The sequence below is a fragment of the Hemiscyllium ocellatum genome, chromosome 5, assembly GCF_020745735.1.
Source record: "Hemiscyllium ocellatum isolate sHemOce1 chromosome 5, sHemOce1.pat.X.cur, whole genome shotgun sequence".
Classification (NCBI taxonomy): domain Eukaryota; kingdom Metazoa; phylum Chordata; class Chondrichthyes; order Orectolobiformes; family Hemiscylliidae; genus Hemiscyllium; species Hemiscyllium ocellatum.
Window position 1 is genome coordinate 89,099,039 of NC_083405.1, and position 15,378 is coordinate 89,114,416.

Consider the following 15,378-nt stretch of genomic DNA (forward strand, 5'->3'; position numbering starts at 1 on the left):
TTTCCACATTTTACCAGTAGCTGGTCATTCCACTCCAAGTCTAACAGAAGGCTCTTGACAGACCAATTAAAGACAGGTTAAGGGCCTTTTCAGCGGCTGCTAACATTTTCCAGCAGTTGAATGTTTGGCTGGATGGTAGGGGGCGGAGGAAGAGGCAGGTAACAACTACAGAAGGATAACTAAAGAAATGTCTGGCTTTGGACTAGGTAGCAAAAACTGACATGAATAATGGGAGGTGGAATTAAAACAAAATGAGCTTGTGATTAGTACATGAACCGAAAATGTGTTGCTGGAAAAGTGCAGCAGGTCAAGCAGCATCCAAGGAGCAGGAGAATCGATGTTTCGGGCATGAGCCCTTCTTCAGGAATCATGGATCATACCTTGGATGCTGCCTGAACTGCTGTGCTTTTCCAGCAACACATTTTCAGCTCTGATCTCCAGCATCTGCAGTCCTCACTTTCTCCTTTAGTACATGAACCGCTAGTTTGGAAGAGGTCACAGAATCACTGAAGTCTAACTGCACAGTAGGCAATCATTTGGCATACTGTACCTGCAGCAGCTCTTCAAATGAGCATCATTTCCAAATACAAATCTTTTGCTTTCTTTCCCCAGACCCTTCCATGTTATTTTTATCCAAATAATAGTCTAATGCCCTCTTACTGTTGTTCCTTTTACAAGTGGCAAATTTCTCCTAATCTACTCTGTTAAACCTGCTCATGGTCTGTCAAATAATCACCTCAGTTTATCTCTTACCAAAGAGAACAATCCCAACTTTTTAAATATATCTTCAAAACTGAAGTCCCTCATCCCTACAACCATTCTTGTAAATCACATTTGTACTTTCTATAATGTGACTCCCAGCAGGGTTTAAGAAGTGTCTTTGACAAATTTAACATCACCTCCTTGCTCTTGTCCTCTATGCCTCTATTAAGAAACTTAAGGATACTGCATGAAGTGTCACCAGATTAGAAATGTTAACTTTGCTTTCTTCTCATAGACCTGCTGAGTTTTGCCAGCAATTCCTGTTTTTGTTTCAGATCTCCAGTATCTGCAATTCTTTGTTTTATGATACTGTATACTTTACTTAATGCTCTCTTCACCTATCCTGCCACCTTTAATGATCCATGCACATAAGTACCCCCAGGTACCTCTGCTCCTGCATCCGTTTTAGAATAGTGTCCCCCGATGAAGGGCTCCAGCCCAAAATGTCGATTCTCCTGCTCCTCGGATGCTGCCTGACCCTATGCTTTACCAGCAACACACTCTCAACTCCGCCATTTTATAATCTATTTCAACGTTCTTCCTACCAAAAAAAAATCACTTCACACTTCTCTGTATTGAACTTCATCTACTAATCCACCAAGCTATTTATGTTCTTTTGGAATTCTACACGGTCTTCCTCACAGTTTAAAATTCTTTCAAGTGCCATTTGCAAACTTTAAAACTGCCCGCTGTACACCAAGATCCCAATCATTAATATATATCTGGAAAAGCACGGAGCCCTGGGGAAAACCACTACAAACCATCATCCAGCTTGAAAACTATCTATTGACATTACTCCCATCACTCAACCAATTTTGTATCCACATTGTTACTGCCCTTTTTATTTCATGACCTATGACGAATAATGTATTCCATTCATAACAGTTAACAAAATAAATCACAGATTGGTTAGCTTCTTCATATTTACAATAGAATTCACATTTTCTGCAACTAGACTTAAGCTCTGTATGTGACACTGACCCTACAAATAGCAGGTCAGCAGGTTTCTTGCAGCTGCTACATCATTAATTTTCACACAGAATGATCGCCATCCCTGCAGGTTAAGCTGTTATTTGAAAACAAAGCAACGGAGGTAAATCTGAGAAAAATGTTTTAAAGCAAACTGCAATACCAAGTTTAAATCTAACAGCTAAATTGTCATCAGCACGGCTGACGTGCAAGCTTTTGAGCCTTTTACCAGTCATTTAGAGGTTAAATTTTGAAACCTACTTTGAAGCATTAATCATTGTATTAAAGCCCTCCACCTGCACAATAATTCAAGATTGATGACATGTGAATATTCTAGGGAATCAGGAATTTCTACCATTGAATTTCAGGCACAAATCTAATGAAGTTTAACAGCCAAACCATTTGGCCCCCACAGGTTCTAATAGTGAATGATATGTGCAATAACACAAAATTGCCTAAGGGATGGAGAGTAGAGTCTAGTGAACGCTTCTGTAAAATGGTTTTAAAAATTTCTAGTATAAGGTCAACTTATCATCAGGCTTATATTGCAAGTGTGGTGTCATCTAGTATTGACGCTAACCATTTTCACTATCCTTTCCATATGCAATACTGCCTTATTTTCAATTGAAAAGCATCATAGCAATCTATAACATTTTTGTCAAAGCAGCAGGCTAGACCTTGGAGAAAGAACTTTATACTCTTAGAGTTTAAGAATTCAAGGTTTAAGCACTGGATCATCCAAACTGTGAATCACATAACTTTTCATAATTGGCAGTGAAGTATTTGTAATTGATTCATTTTGAAGTAACAATCAAAGAGATGTTTCTAATTCCTTTGCAAATGCAGATTAACATTTCTGAATTACTATTATATTACCACTACTACTAAATTTCGTAATTTATGTTGAAGTCAGGATATTAAATTAAATAGTTTTAAAGTATTGAATTTAACTATTTCTGAAAAATAAGACATTTTGTCAGAAAGCTTTTTATCTTGCACTACATCTGGACATTCTCAAGACTATCAACGCAAACAAAACAACATTTTTATACACGTGAAGTGCAATCTGATGGGTTAGCAAGGGGAGTCTGATTCACAGAGAATTACATGATGATTGACAGTCAACTGCTAGATGTTATGAAATTTAGACAAGGCATTTTGGTTGTTTCAAACATTGTCCTGAGCATTGAACCAGAGAATATCTGTTGCATATTTTATTAAATTGAAACAGGCAATGTGTTTTCTTTTATTTTGTGGAATGTGGACATGACTGGCTAAGCTAACATTTATTAGCAATCCTGAATTGTTCCAGAGAAGATGGTGAAGTTGTGCAACCTTATATTTTAAAAATATACTTGAATTGAGGCTGATCTAAAGAAATTCCAATGGGCAGATTCCTTGAATGAAAAGGGTAGATTTATCAAAAATGGCTAAACAGTTTAGAGTCTTTATTTATCAGAATTCAGAACAGTAAGGGGTGATCTCATTGAAACATACAAGATTCTGTGGGTGCTTAACATGGTAGATAGCGAAGCCACGAGTGGGGAATTTTGAAAGAGGGGAGTTCCTTAAAGAATAGGGGAATTCTCACTTAAAACTGAGAAGCAACGTCTTCTCTTAGAGGGTAGTGAATGTCTGGAATTCTCTATATCAGAGTAGTGAAGGCTAGAGTATTGAGAGAGGTAGACGTGTTTTTTTAAATATCAGCTGACAGTTATGCTGAACTGACAATCAAATGGAGATGAGGAGCAGAGGTAGACTACTTAGCCCATCAAGGTAAAAACCTGCCCATCTCCTTTTCCACCTATCCACTCCACCCTCTCCTCCCTGACCTATCACCTTCATCCCCTCCCCCACTCACCTATTGTACTCTATGCTACTTTTTCCCCACCCCCACCCTCTTCTAGCTTATCTCTCTATGCTTCAGGCTCTCTGCCTTTATTCTTGAAGGGCTTTTGCCCGAAGCATCAATTTCGCTGCTCCTTGGATACTGCCTGAACTGCTGTGCTCTTCCAGCACCACTAATCCAGTCTTTAGCCCATCGAGTCTGCTCTGCCATTAAATGGAAACATGGTTGATCTGATAATCATTTTGCTGGTGTCCACGCACACGTTAGGAAAGATCATCACCCTGAATCTTTAACTCGGTTTTCTCACCTCAGATGCTGCCAGACCAGCATTAATGGGGCTAATTTTGAGGGATGCAGGTGGATGCGTTTTCACAAATCTTTGAAAGGTGGCAGGTAAGGATGGGAGGACGGATAAGAAAGTGTATAATAAACCTGGCTTTGCTCGTGGGACATTTCATACAAAACAAAGTCATGTCAAACTTCTACAAATGCCTGATAAGGACCTGGTTGGAGTATAGTGTACAATTCTGGCCTCCACACTTTATGAAGGATGTCACAGAATTTAAGAAATAGTCAAGGTAGGTCATTAATTCTATTGAGCTGCTGTGCCATTCAATAAGACCACACTTTCCTGCCTAATCCATAATGCTCAACTCCCTCATAAATCAAAAATCTAACTCAGCCTTCAATAATCAATGGCCCAATCTCCACTATGTTTTGTCGTAGAGAATTCTGAAGATGAATGTCCCTCTGAAAGAAAAAAAAATTCGTCCATCCTAAGTGGACGATTTAACAACAGTTTCCATTTATTTGCTAATGATTGAATGTAGACTGATGGGGTGATAGTTGTCCAGATTAGATTTGTCCTGCTTTTTGCACGCAGGTTATACCGGGGGCAATGATCCACATTGCTGGGTAGATGTCAATGCTGAGCTGTATTGGAATAGCTTGGCTCAAGGCAGACTAATTCTGGAACTCAAGTCATCAATATTACTAATGGAATGTCATCAGGGCCTGTAGCCTCTCATGTGTCCAGTGCCTTCAATGGTTTTTGATACCACAAGAATACGAATTGACTAGCATCCATCATGCTGGAGCAGATCAAGGGAATTTGGTCATTCAGAGCTCCTCAGTGAGGGTGGCTGCAAATGCTTCAGTCTGGTCTTCTGCACCATAATTGAGGAGAAGAATATTCATATCAGCTACTTGGGTTTGTGGCATAATGCTGACTCTGCTCGCTGTCATTTTGAATTTCTAAATGCCCTGCTAAGTCCTTCTTAAAACTGAATTTCAGCAATTTGCCAATGACAGTTATTAGACTAACTGGACTCTAGTTTTTCTGTCTTGCTTATTTTTTTGAGCAGGGAAATAACATTTGCAGTTCTCCTATCCACTAGGTCTTTCCAGAATCTGGGGGACTTTTATTTCTGGGAAAGCTTGCAATCAATGCATCCACTATCTCGAAAAAATCAAGGCTCCTGGTTGTAAGGTCCATGAAACATGTCAACCCTTAGTCTCGTCCCCTTCTATGCTTAGGGAAAATACAGAAATTTTTTCACGCAGGATGGTGCACGTATGGAATGAGCTGCCAGAGGAAGTGATGGAGGCTGGTACAAAGCATCTGGGTGGGTAAGTGAACAGGAAGGGTGAAGAGGGATATGGTCAAGTGCTGACAATTGGGACTAGATTAATTTAGGATACCTGGTTGGCATGGACTAAAGGCTCTGTTTCTGTGCTGTACATCTCAATAACTGTCTGACTACGACATAGTGAAAAGTATGCCAATTCTTTGTTTTCCACCATTATTTCTCTATTTCAGTCATCAAATTGATCCACATTTTATTTTTCAACATCATTGCAGAAGCTCTGACTGTATTTTTTTTTGTAAAAACGTCTTGATACTTTATTTTCTAATTCGGGTTTCTCCCGATTTATATTTTTTTAAGTCTCCCTTGGCTGGTTACTAAAATCTTCCTAATCTTCTGGCTACAACTATCCCATCTAGCAGTGTAAACATTTATTTTCAATGAGATAGTGAAGGAATGAAGGCTATTTAAAAATTAATATTGACCAAAACTCTTTTTTTCAAATCAGAATTGGTGACTTGATATGCTTCAAATTTTTAAACTTTTCACCAGGTTCATCCTTTCTCTTCCTTGGTAAATCATTTAGCAATTCTGAATATCAACTGTCGAGGTTCCCATGAAAAAAGTTCCAGTATTTGAAAAGAGAAGCCAGTGAAATTTCCATTCCCTACAATTGTCCCACATACCAGGGCCAGTGCCACCATGGAGTCCTTCCATTTTAATTTTCACAGTACTGCTGTGCATGAAAATTATTTGAGATGACATGAGAGAATAGACGTAGAGGTTTCCACTCCCTGAACTCAATACTGAGCCAAGAATGGAATTAAAAATAACATTACATTTTATTACAGCTTTGTCTTTCCTTTAAAATTCAGTTACAATCTGCAGAGTACAAGAAGTGCGAAATTATGAATGCATTTTAAGTTTTTTTGGAATGAGAGAAATCAATTGATTTTGATTTTCTTATGGGCATGGATTTAAATGCCTTCGTTTACATTCTTGGCATACTCTCACATCAATCCAGATTCTTAGAATATGGAATGACAACCAAAATATCTCTAATTAAATATTGTTTTGGTTTTTTGCTTTAGACTTTACTGTTCTTTAGACATTTTGTGTGTCATTCAACATGTGTTTTAAAATGCTAGTTACCTGGTGTGTTAGTAAGATCTCTTTTCTTATCAGCAGCAAAACATATCAATATATTATCAAAAGGACAGACTATTCTTACCCATTTCAGGGGGAAGTACGGTGAGTCGATTTCCTTGAATATGGAGCTCCTTCAACTGAGACAAGTCTCCAATCTCCTTTGGCAGCGATATGAGGTCATTGTCCCTCAGACTGATCTGAAAATGGAGAGCTCTTAGACCAATTCAGATTTCAAATGAAATAGTTTACAAACAATTCTTAACATGCTTCCTCTCACTATCTCAATTTATTGCAAGCCTCGACAGATGAGCAGATGGCAGTGCCAGGTGATGCGGTTTATTCCGGCAAAGTAAACCCCAGAGATGTTTGAATTGACTTCATTCAGAACTTAGGGAGCTGCAAAAGTGAATTGATTTTTCAAGAATTTAGATAAATTACTTACGATCTGCAGCTTCGCGAGCTTCGCAATTTCTGGCGGCAGGATTTCAAAATCGTTGTCACTTAGATAGAGTGCACGCAAGGTGGCTGTAAATTAAACAGCAATATATAAACAGAGTGGCATGTAACCAGACCATGGAGGCCCGATCGATAAAAGTAGTCAAGCTTGATTAATAGCCTTGGCTCTGCAAAAGCCTCTGACATGCCCAGGGCATCTAATAATAACAAGCAGGTCAAACTGGTTTATTGTGTTGATGCTTGAATGTGGAAAGTGACCACATCCTGAAGTATTGACACAATTAACAACTTCAGTAACAATATGCTTGGTGCTCCTAAAAGACATGAAAAGAGTTATCCGGTGGTTCGCTCAAAACCTTTATGCTGTTTGTCACTGCAATATTATAGAAAACATTTAACACCCAACTCCTACATCTTACAAAATATATACAGCATGATTTTCATGGAAGATCATATAAGTCGTTTATACGTTGACCAAACATATTTAATATTCTTGGAGGCTGAAGGATGACCTTATAGAGGTTTATAAAATCATGAGGGGCATGGATAGGGTAAATAGACAAAGACTTTTTCCCTGGGGTGGAAGAGTCCAGAACTGGAGGGCATAGGTTTAGGGTGAGAGGGGAAAAGACAAAAAAAGGACCAAAGGGGAAACTTTTTCACTCAGAGGGTGGTACGTCGGAGGAAGTGGTAGTACAATGGCAACATTTAAAAGGCATATGGATGGGTATACGAATAGGAAAGATTTGGAGGGATATGGGCCGGGTGCTGTCAGGGTGGGACTAGATTAAGTTAGGATATCTGGTTGTAACGGATGAGCTGTTTCCGTGCTGTACATCTCTATGACTCTAGTTACGAAGACAAACATACTCCATTTTCTCTCAGATCGCTTTCTTTTTTAAAGAAGTTTTTGACGTCTGGCATATGTTTTAAATTTAAGATGGAACAAGTATTTTTTTTTCAATTACGTCTTACATACATAATTGGTAACTAGTACTGAATGTTTGAAATCACCACAGGAGCTCTCCAGAAATAAATGTCAAAGATAATTCCATTCTTTTTCACTGAAGGGAGCCAGCTACTTAGGGTCGGCAGCATGTTTCTCATTCATTACGCTATCATGTACAGTAAAATGGACAGTTTTAAAAGTGGCAATGCAAGTGTATATATGCACCAATTGATGCAATATTCAAGTAAAGAAAGATACTATAGGATGCTCTATAAACTGGACATATGTTTAATTATTGAGACATTTCTTTTAAAAACCTACCATAAATGATAAAAAAAGGACAAAATACCGAACACCACTGTACTCAATCATGTCCAGTCTATGTCAACAGGCATAAAGTTAAGCAGGCTGAGTATATAGACCAGTGACTTCACTAATGGTGCCTGAATAGCAAGAATGATTATGAAAACATCCCATGCAGGCTGTTGTGTTTTGGTAGCAATGTTAATAGATACAGGAAAATGATACGCACAACACTGTTAGCCAAGTTGAATGAAGGACGGCACATTCAAGGTTTCAGGGAAAAATACCAATGACAAGAATTACACCCAGCTAGAAATTGGAAACATAAAAAGATGTTAAATGTGAACTATGCAGAAATTATTTCCATCTCATATTAGTTTTTGCAACAATATAGTCTAGCCTTGCCAGTGATACCCATGTGCCATGAGCCAAAAACAACAGTAGCTAACACCAGGCAACTTTGAAAGTAAGGCACAACTGAGGGTTAGATTAGATTAGATTGCCTACAGTGTGGAAACAGGTCCTTCTGCCCAACAAGTCCACACTGACCCCCCGAAGATTAACCCACCAGACCCATTTCCCTCCGACTAATGCACATAACACTATGGGCAATTTAGAATGGCCAATTCACACGACCTGCACATCTTTGGACTGTAGGAGGAAACCGGAGACAATAATTAAAACATTTCCTGCCTTTCCTAATAACTAAAAGAAAAAGCAATTACTCCTAGTGCAGCACCACAGTGAGTAGACAAATGATTTGGAGATGCTGGTGTTGGACTGGGGTGTACAAAGTTAAAAATCACACAACACCAGGTTATAGTCCAACGGGTTTAATTGGAAGCACACTAGCTTTTGGAGCGATGCTCCTTCATCAAGTGGTTGTCACAACCACCTGATGAAGGAGCGTCGCTCCGAAAGCTAGTGTGCTTCCAATTAAACCCGTTGGACTATAACCTGGTGTTGTGTGATTTTTAACTTTAGATAAATGAAGATAGTGTAGGTAGACACACAGCCATAGTTGTGCAGGAAGGAGAGCTTCAGATTCTTGGGCAGTGGGACCATTCTGATACAGGAGGGATCTATACATGCTAGATAAGTTGGCCCCATCCCAGGTGCAACTTCCTTACAGATTGGTTGTCTAATGGTTTGAGAAAAGGATTTCAAATGAGTGAGCAAGGGGGAGAAATCAGCATTAAAGCTGTAGATACAAGAAACAAGGCACACAGAAAACTACAAGGAATAAACCAAAGAATAGTGGAGAAACAAAAAAGCAGATCTTTCTGGAGGAGAAATGACTGGAAAATATGTCTTAATGCAAAGAGTATTCCAAATAATGTTGGTGAGCTGCAGGCACAACTTGTCACACAGCTCACTGTGAAACAGCCACAACAGAGACACAATTTTAAATCGATTTAAAATTTACTGTCACATGTATGTCGAGATACAGTAAGAAGTGTGCACAGAAGATATGCATAGGAAATGGGATCCAACTGTTCTAGCTGCAATATATTCATGAAGGACAGGAAGAGAAATCTGTTGGGAGGGAAGGGTCATTGGCAGTGTTGATCAAGAAGAATACGAAAAGATCTACTGATGAAGGATACACTACAGTATTAAAAGACTGAATCTATTTGGTTATAGTTAAGGAAAAAAAATGCTGTAGCACTGATGTATGTGCACTATTCACATCCAAATTATCAGGAGACTGAAATCTCTGTACAGACTTGTTCCTCAGAAAATACAAAAATCAGAGCACAAAGAAAGGAACTTTTTAAAACAAGCACGGAAATCTTTGTTGATGTCTGTATTTCTAGCATAAGGAAAAGTCAATGCTGAATCTTTGAAAGAAGGAATGATGTTGAAGAACGAGATTGCATTTGAGAATGAGAAGGTATCAGTGCAGCTGAGCTGTGAAGAAGACTTGGCCAGGAATAACATTACACAGTAAAATATTCCAGGGTGGACTTTATATGTCCTCGTCATGCATGTTTATGGAAGGGATGTCCAGGATATCCCACAATAATGTTGGTGAATGTTAGAACAAGAGAAGTCAAGAAAGACAACTGTAGCAATGAGGCAGAAAATTCGGAAAGGGATCAAGCTGTAAGGTTGAGTGAAATAGGGGTTGATGGGAAGGGTGAGAGCAGTAACAAATTAAAAATACTGTATATGAACGCACGAAGCATTAGAAATAAGATGGATGAGCTTGAGGCTCTTTTGGAAATTGGCAGATACGATATTGTGGGGATAACTGAGATGTGGCTTCAAGTGGACAGGGCCTGGGAAATGAATATTCAAGGCTACACGTGCTATCGTAAGGATAGACTGACAGGCAAAGGGGGTGGGGTGGCCTTGTTGGTAAGGGAGGATATTCAGTCCCTTGCGCGGTGGGACCTAGAGTCAGGGGATGTAGAGTCAGTGTGGATAGAGCTGCGAAATACTAAGGGTAAAAAGACCCTCTTGGGAGTCATCTACAGGCCCCCAAACAGTAGTCTGAATGTCGGATGCAAGTTGAATCAGGAGCTGAAATTGGCCAGTGGTAAAGATGTTACTACAGTTGTTATGGGGGATTTTAACATGCAGGTAGACTGGGAGAATCAGGATGGAATTGGACCTCAAGAAAGAGACTTTGTGGAGTGCCTCAGAGATGGATTCTTAGAGCAGCTGGTGCTGCAGCCGACCAGGGAGAAGGCAATTATTGATCTAGTATTGTGTAACGAAGCAGAATTGGTCAGAGACCTCGAAGTGAAGGAGCCATTGGGAAGTAGTGACCATAGTACATTAAACTTCAATCTGCAATTTGAGAGTGAGAGGGTACAGTCGGAAGTGACAGTAATTCTGTTGAATAAAGGGAACTATGGAGCTATGAGGGAGGAGCTGGCCAAAGTTCAATGGTGCAATACCTTAGCAAGGATGACCATGGAGGAACAATGGCGGGTATTTCTGTGTATAATGCAGAAGCTGCAGGATCAATTCATTCCTAAAAGGAAGAAAGATCCCAGGAGGAGACATGGGCGGCTGTGGCTGACGAGGGAAGTTAAGAAACATATAAAGTTAAAAGAGAAAAAGTATAACATAGCAAAGGTAAGTGGGAAAACAGAGGACTGGGAAGCTTTTAAAGAACAACAAGGGATTACTAAGAAGGAAACACGCAGAGGAAAAATGAGGTACAAAGGTAAACTGGCCAATAATATAAAGGAGCTGAAAATGTGTTGCTGGTTAAAGCACAGCAGGTTAGGCAGCATCCAAGGGCTCTGGCCCGAAACGTCGAATTTCCTGTTCTTTGGAAAGGGCTCTGGCCCGAAACGTCGAATTTCCTGTTCCTTGGATGCTGCCTAACCTGCTGTGCTTTAACCAGCAACACATTTTCAGCTCTGATCTCCAGCATCTGCAGACCTCACTTTTTACTTAATAATATAGAGGAGGATAGTAAAAGTTTTTTAAGTATGTGCAAGGCAAAAAAATGGTTAGGACTAAAATTGGGCCCTTGAAGACAGAAACAGGGGACTACATTATGGGGAACAAAGAAATGGCAGAAGAATTAAATGGGTACTTCAGATCTGTGTTCACTGGGGAAGACACAAGCAATCTCCCTGAGGTAACAGTGGCTGAAGGACCTGAACTGAAGGGCATTTATATTTGCCAGGATTTGGTTTTGGAGAGACTGTTAGGTCTGAAGGTTGATAAATCCCCGGGGCCTGATGGTCTACATCCCAGGGTACTGAAGGAGGTGGCTCGGGAAATCGTGGATGTGTTGGTGATTATTTTCCAGAGTTCGATAGATTCGGGATCGGTTCCTGAAGATTGGAGGGTGGCTAATGTTGTACCACTTTTTAAGAAAGGTGGGAGAGAGAAAGCAGGAAATTATAGAGCAGTTAGTCTGACCTCAGTGGTGGGAAAGATACTGGAGTCTATTAAAAAGGATGAAATTATGGCACGAGGTCAATTCCTGGAATGGCGGGATTACCTTACACTGAAAGACTGGAGCGATTGGGCTTGTATACCCTTGAGTTCAGAAGACGGAGAGGGGATCTGATTGAGGCATATAAGATTATGAAAGGATTGGACACTCTGGCAGCAGGAAACATGTTTCCGCTGATGGGTGAGTGCTGGACTAGAGGACACAGCTTAAAAATACGGGGTAGACCATTTAGGACAGAGATGAAGAGAAACTTCTTCATCCAGAGAGTGGTGGCTGTGTGGAATGCTCTGCCCCAGAGGGCAGTGGAGGCCCAGTCTCTGCATTCATTTAAGAAAGAGTTGGATAGAGCTCTCAAAGATAGTGGAGTCAAGGGTTATGGAGAGAAGGCAGGAAGCGGATACTGATTAGGAATGATGCCGGTGCAGGCTCGAAGGGCTGAATGGCCTACTCCTGCACCTATTGTCTATTGTCTACAATCTTAATATTGAACAATGAGGAACTATCACATTCAGGAAAGCCTTCAGATAGTTTGAAACATTCACTTTTATACAAGAAAACAGAATCAAACAATAAATAAACAATGAGAAGCCCCATTGCCTCTTCAGAACAGAAATATAATCTTTTTAGCACCAACAGATTTATAGTCAAATGATTTATCACTGCACTGGTTTATCTCTGATCTACTGGAAAACTGTATCAGTTAAATCCGATCCAGCTTCTTGTTGTCCTGTATCTGCAACATGCAGTCATACAGAAGGTGATGTTTCGCTTGCTTAATATCCTCCTTTTCCTACTCAAAAGACTGCAGCTGCTCTCCCAGCTCTTCTGAGTCGACTGTATCCCCTCATGAAAAGATTATGGGAAAACTCTGTCCAAAGCATAATGCAAATGCACGAACCAGACCAATCCAAATATAAGAATGTCATCTTTAGCCTGCGGGGCTGCAAAGTGGGGAGTAGATCATGGTTAGTATAAAAGCTAGAGAAGTGATTGCTGGGCCTCTTGCTGAGATATTTGTATCATCGATAGTCACAGGTGAGGTGCCACAAGACTTAAAGTTGGCTAATGTAATGCCACTATTTAATAAAGGTGGTAAGGACAAGCCAGTGAACTATAGACCAGTGAGCCTGACGTCAGTGGTGGGCAAGTTGTTGGAGGGAATCCTAAGGGACAGGATGTATACGTATTTGGAAAGGCAGGACTGATTAGGGATAGTCAACATGGCTTTGTGTATGGGAAATCATGTCTCACAAACTTGATTGAGTTTTTTGGAGAAGTAACAAAGAAGATTGATTAGGGTAGAGTGGTGGACATGATCTATATGGACTTCAGTAAGGTGTTCGACAAGGTTTCCCATAGGAGACTGGTTAGCAACATCAGATCTCATGGAATACAGAGAAAACTAGTCATCTGGATACAGAACTAACTCAAAGATAAAAGACATGATGGTGGTGGAAGCTTGTTTTTCAGACTGGAAATCTGTGATCAGTGGACTGCCACATGGATCGGTGCTGGGCCCACAACTTTTCATCATTTATATAAATGATTTGGATGTGAGCATAAGAGGTATAGTTAATACGTTTGCAGATGACACCAAAATTGGAGTTGTAGAGGACAGCAAAAAAGGTTACCTCGGATTACAACGGGATCATGATCAGAAGAGCCAATGGGCTGAGAAGTGGCAAATGGAGTTTAATTTAGATAAATGCGAGGTGTTGCATTTTGGGAAAGCAAATCTTAGCAGGATTTATACACTTAATGGTAAGGTCCTAGGGAGTGTTGCTGAACAAAGAGGCCTTGGAGTGCAGGCTCACAGCTCCCTGAAAGTGGAGTCGCACATAGATAGGCTAATGATGGAGGCATTTGGTATGTTTTCCTTTATTGGTCAGAGTATTGAGTACAGGAGTTGGGAGGTCATATTGCGGCTGCACAGGACATTGGTTAGGCCTCTTTTGGAATATTACGTGCAATTCTGGTCTCCTTACTATCGGAAAGATGTTGTGAAACTTGAAATGGTTCAGAAAAGATTTAGAAGGATGTTGCCAGGGTTAGATTATTTAAGCTATAGGGAGAGGTTGAACAGGCTGGGACTGTTTTCCCTGGAGCGTCGGAGGCTGAGGGGTGACCTTATATAGGTTTATAAAATCATGAGGGACATGAATAGGATAACTGGACAAAGTCTTTTCCCTGGGGTGGGGGAGTAAAGAACTAGAGGGCATAGGTTTAGGGTGAGAGGGGAAATATATAAAAAAGAGAGTTAAGGGGCATAGTTTCACGCAGAGGGTGGTACCTGTATAGAAGGTTTGGAGGGATATGGGCCGGGTGCTGGCAAGTGGGACTAGATTGGGTTATCTGGCTGGCATGGAAGAGTTGGACCAAAGGGTTTGTTTCCATGCTGCACATCTCAATGACTGTGACCCCCTGTCCTGATCCAACCCAGAAAATAAATGACTGTATCCAAATGCCTGGACTGAGATCAGGAGCTGATCCCCCAACTCCTAAAAGCTCCATTAAGACATTGCGTGCACAGCAAGTGAATGACCATGTGTTTGCTCTGTGCTGGCACAGTGTGACTGACTCAGCAAAATACTGGTCAGCAACATGTCCACCTACTTGACTGGTGACTGTGACAACTATGACAAGTTGCTTAACTTTGGGTCTGTGCGAAGCAGCAAGGCAAGCCAGAACTACTGCAGGTCTTTAAACTCTGGCTGATGGCTCAAAGCATAACACAGCAAGGCCAAGCAGGAAAGCTGTGAGCAGTGACCTGGACACAAACCACGAAGACAGGCAAGCGAGCAGCCCTGAGAAGCAACCTGGTTCAATCTGAGGCAGATGCCTTTACCTAGGGGCAAAATGTCTTTGCAACAGCATTCTAACGATTGGAGTGCATGGCACCCAAGTGCGGCATCGAAGGGCAGAGTCACAGTTCTTTCATGTCATGAATTGTCACCATCCCATTTCTTTCCTGTGGCTGGGAGAATGGAAGCTGCATATTCATGCGATTAGGTAAAATAAGATGTTAATGCAAGCTAATACATGCAAATTGGTCTCTCACCATTCACTTAATGAGATTCTCATCTCATCCTTCTACACTTTTGGAAAATGTGACTTTTCCTCTGAATATTGAGAAGATCCCCAGTGGTCGTGGCATGTGATTTTTCCCAATTTTCTTGTGAATACCATGTCGTTCCATACCTGGGAATATTCTGACTTGTGTTTTTCTCTCTCCACAGATGTTGCCAAGCTTTTTGTAGTATTTCTTATTTCAGATCTCTAGCGGGATTGATTTGGAACAAGGAAAGTATTCCTCTTGTTCGAGGCAGAGTACAAAATACTACTTCTCACCTGTCTTCACAGACTAGGATAAAGTTAGCGTCAATGGGAAGGGAGTAAGAAGGACAAAGACAGACTGTGATAAGTAGGATGG

The 15,378-nt window shown here is 40.6% G+C and overlaps 1 protein-coding gene across 1 annotated transcript in view; it reads right to left on the reverse strand.

Annotated features, from left to right (window-relative positions):
- Positions 1 to 15,378, reverse strand: part of rsu1 (Ras suppressor protein 1) — a 144,256-nt gene that overhangs the window by 64,361 nt on the left and 64,517 nt on the right. The window contains exons 6-7 of the mRNA XM_060825560.1: positions 6,758 to 6,840; positions 6,398 to 6,512 (exon numbers count right to left, since the gene is read on the reverse strand). Coding sequence (XP_060681543.1) covers positions 6,398 to 6,512; positions 6,758 to 6,840 — 198 coding nt within the window. The remainder of the gene's footprint in view (positions 1 to 6,397; positions 6,513 to 6,757; positions 6,841 to 15,378) is intronic.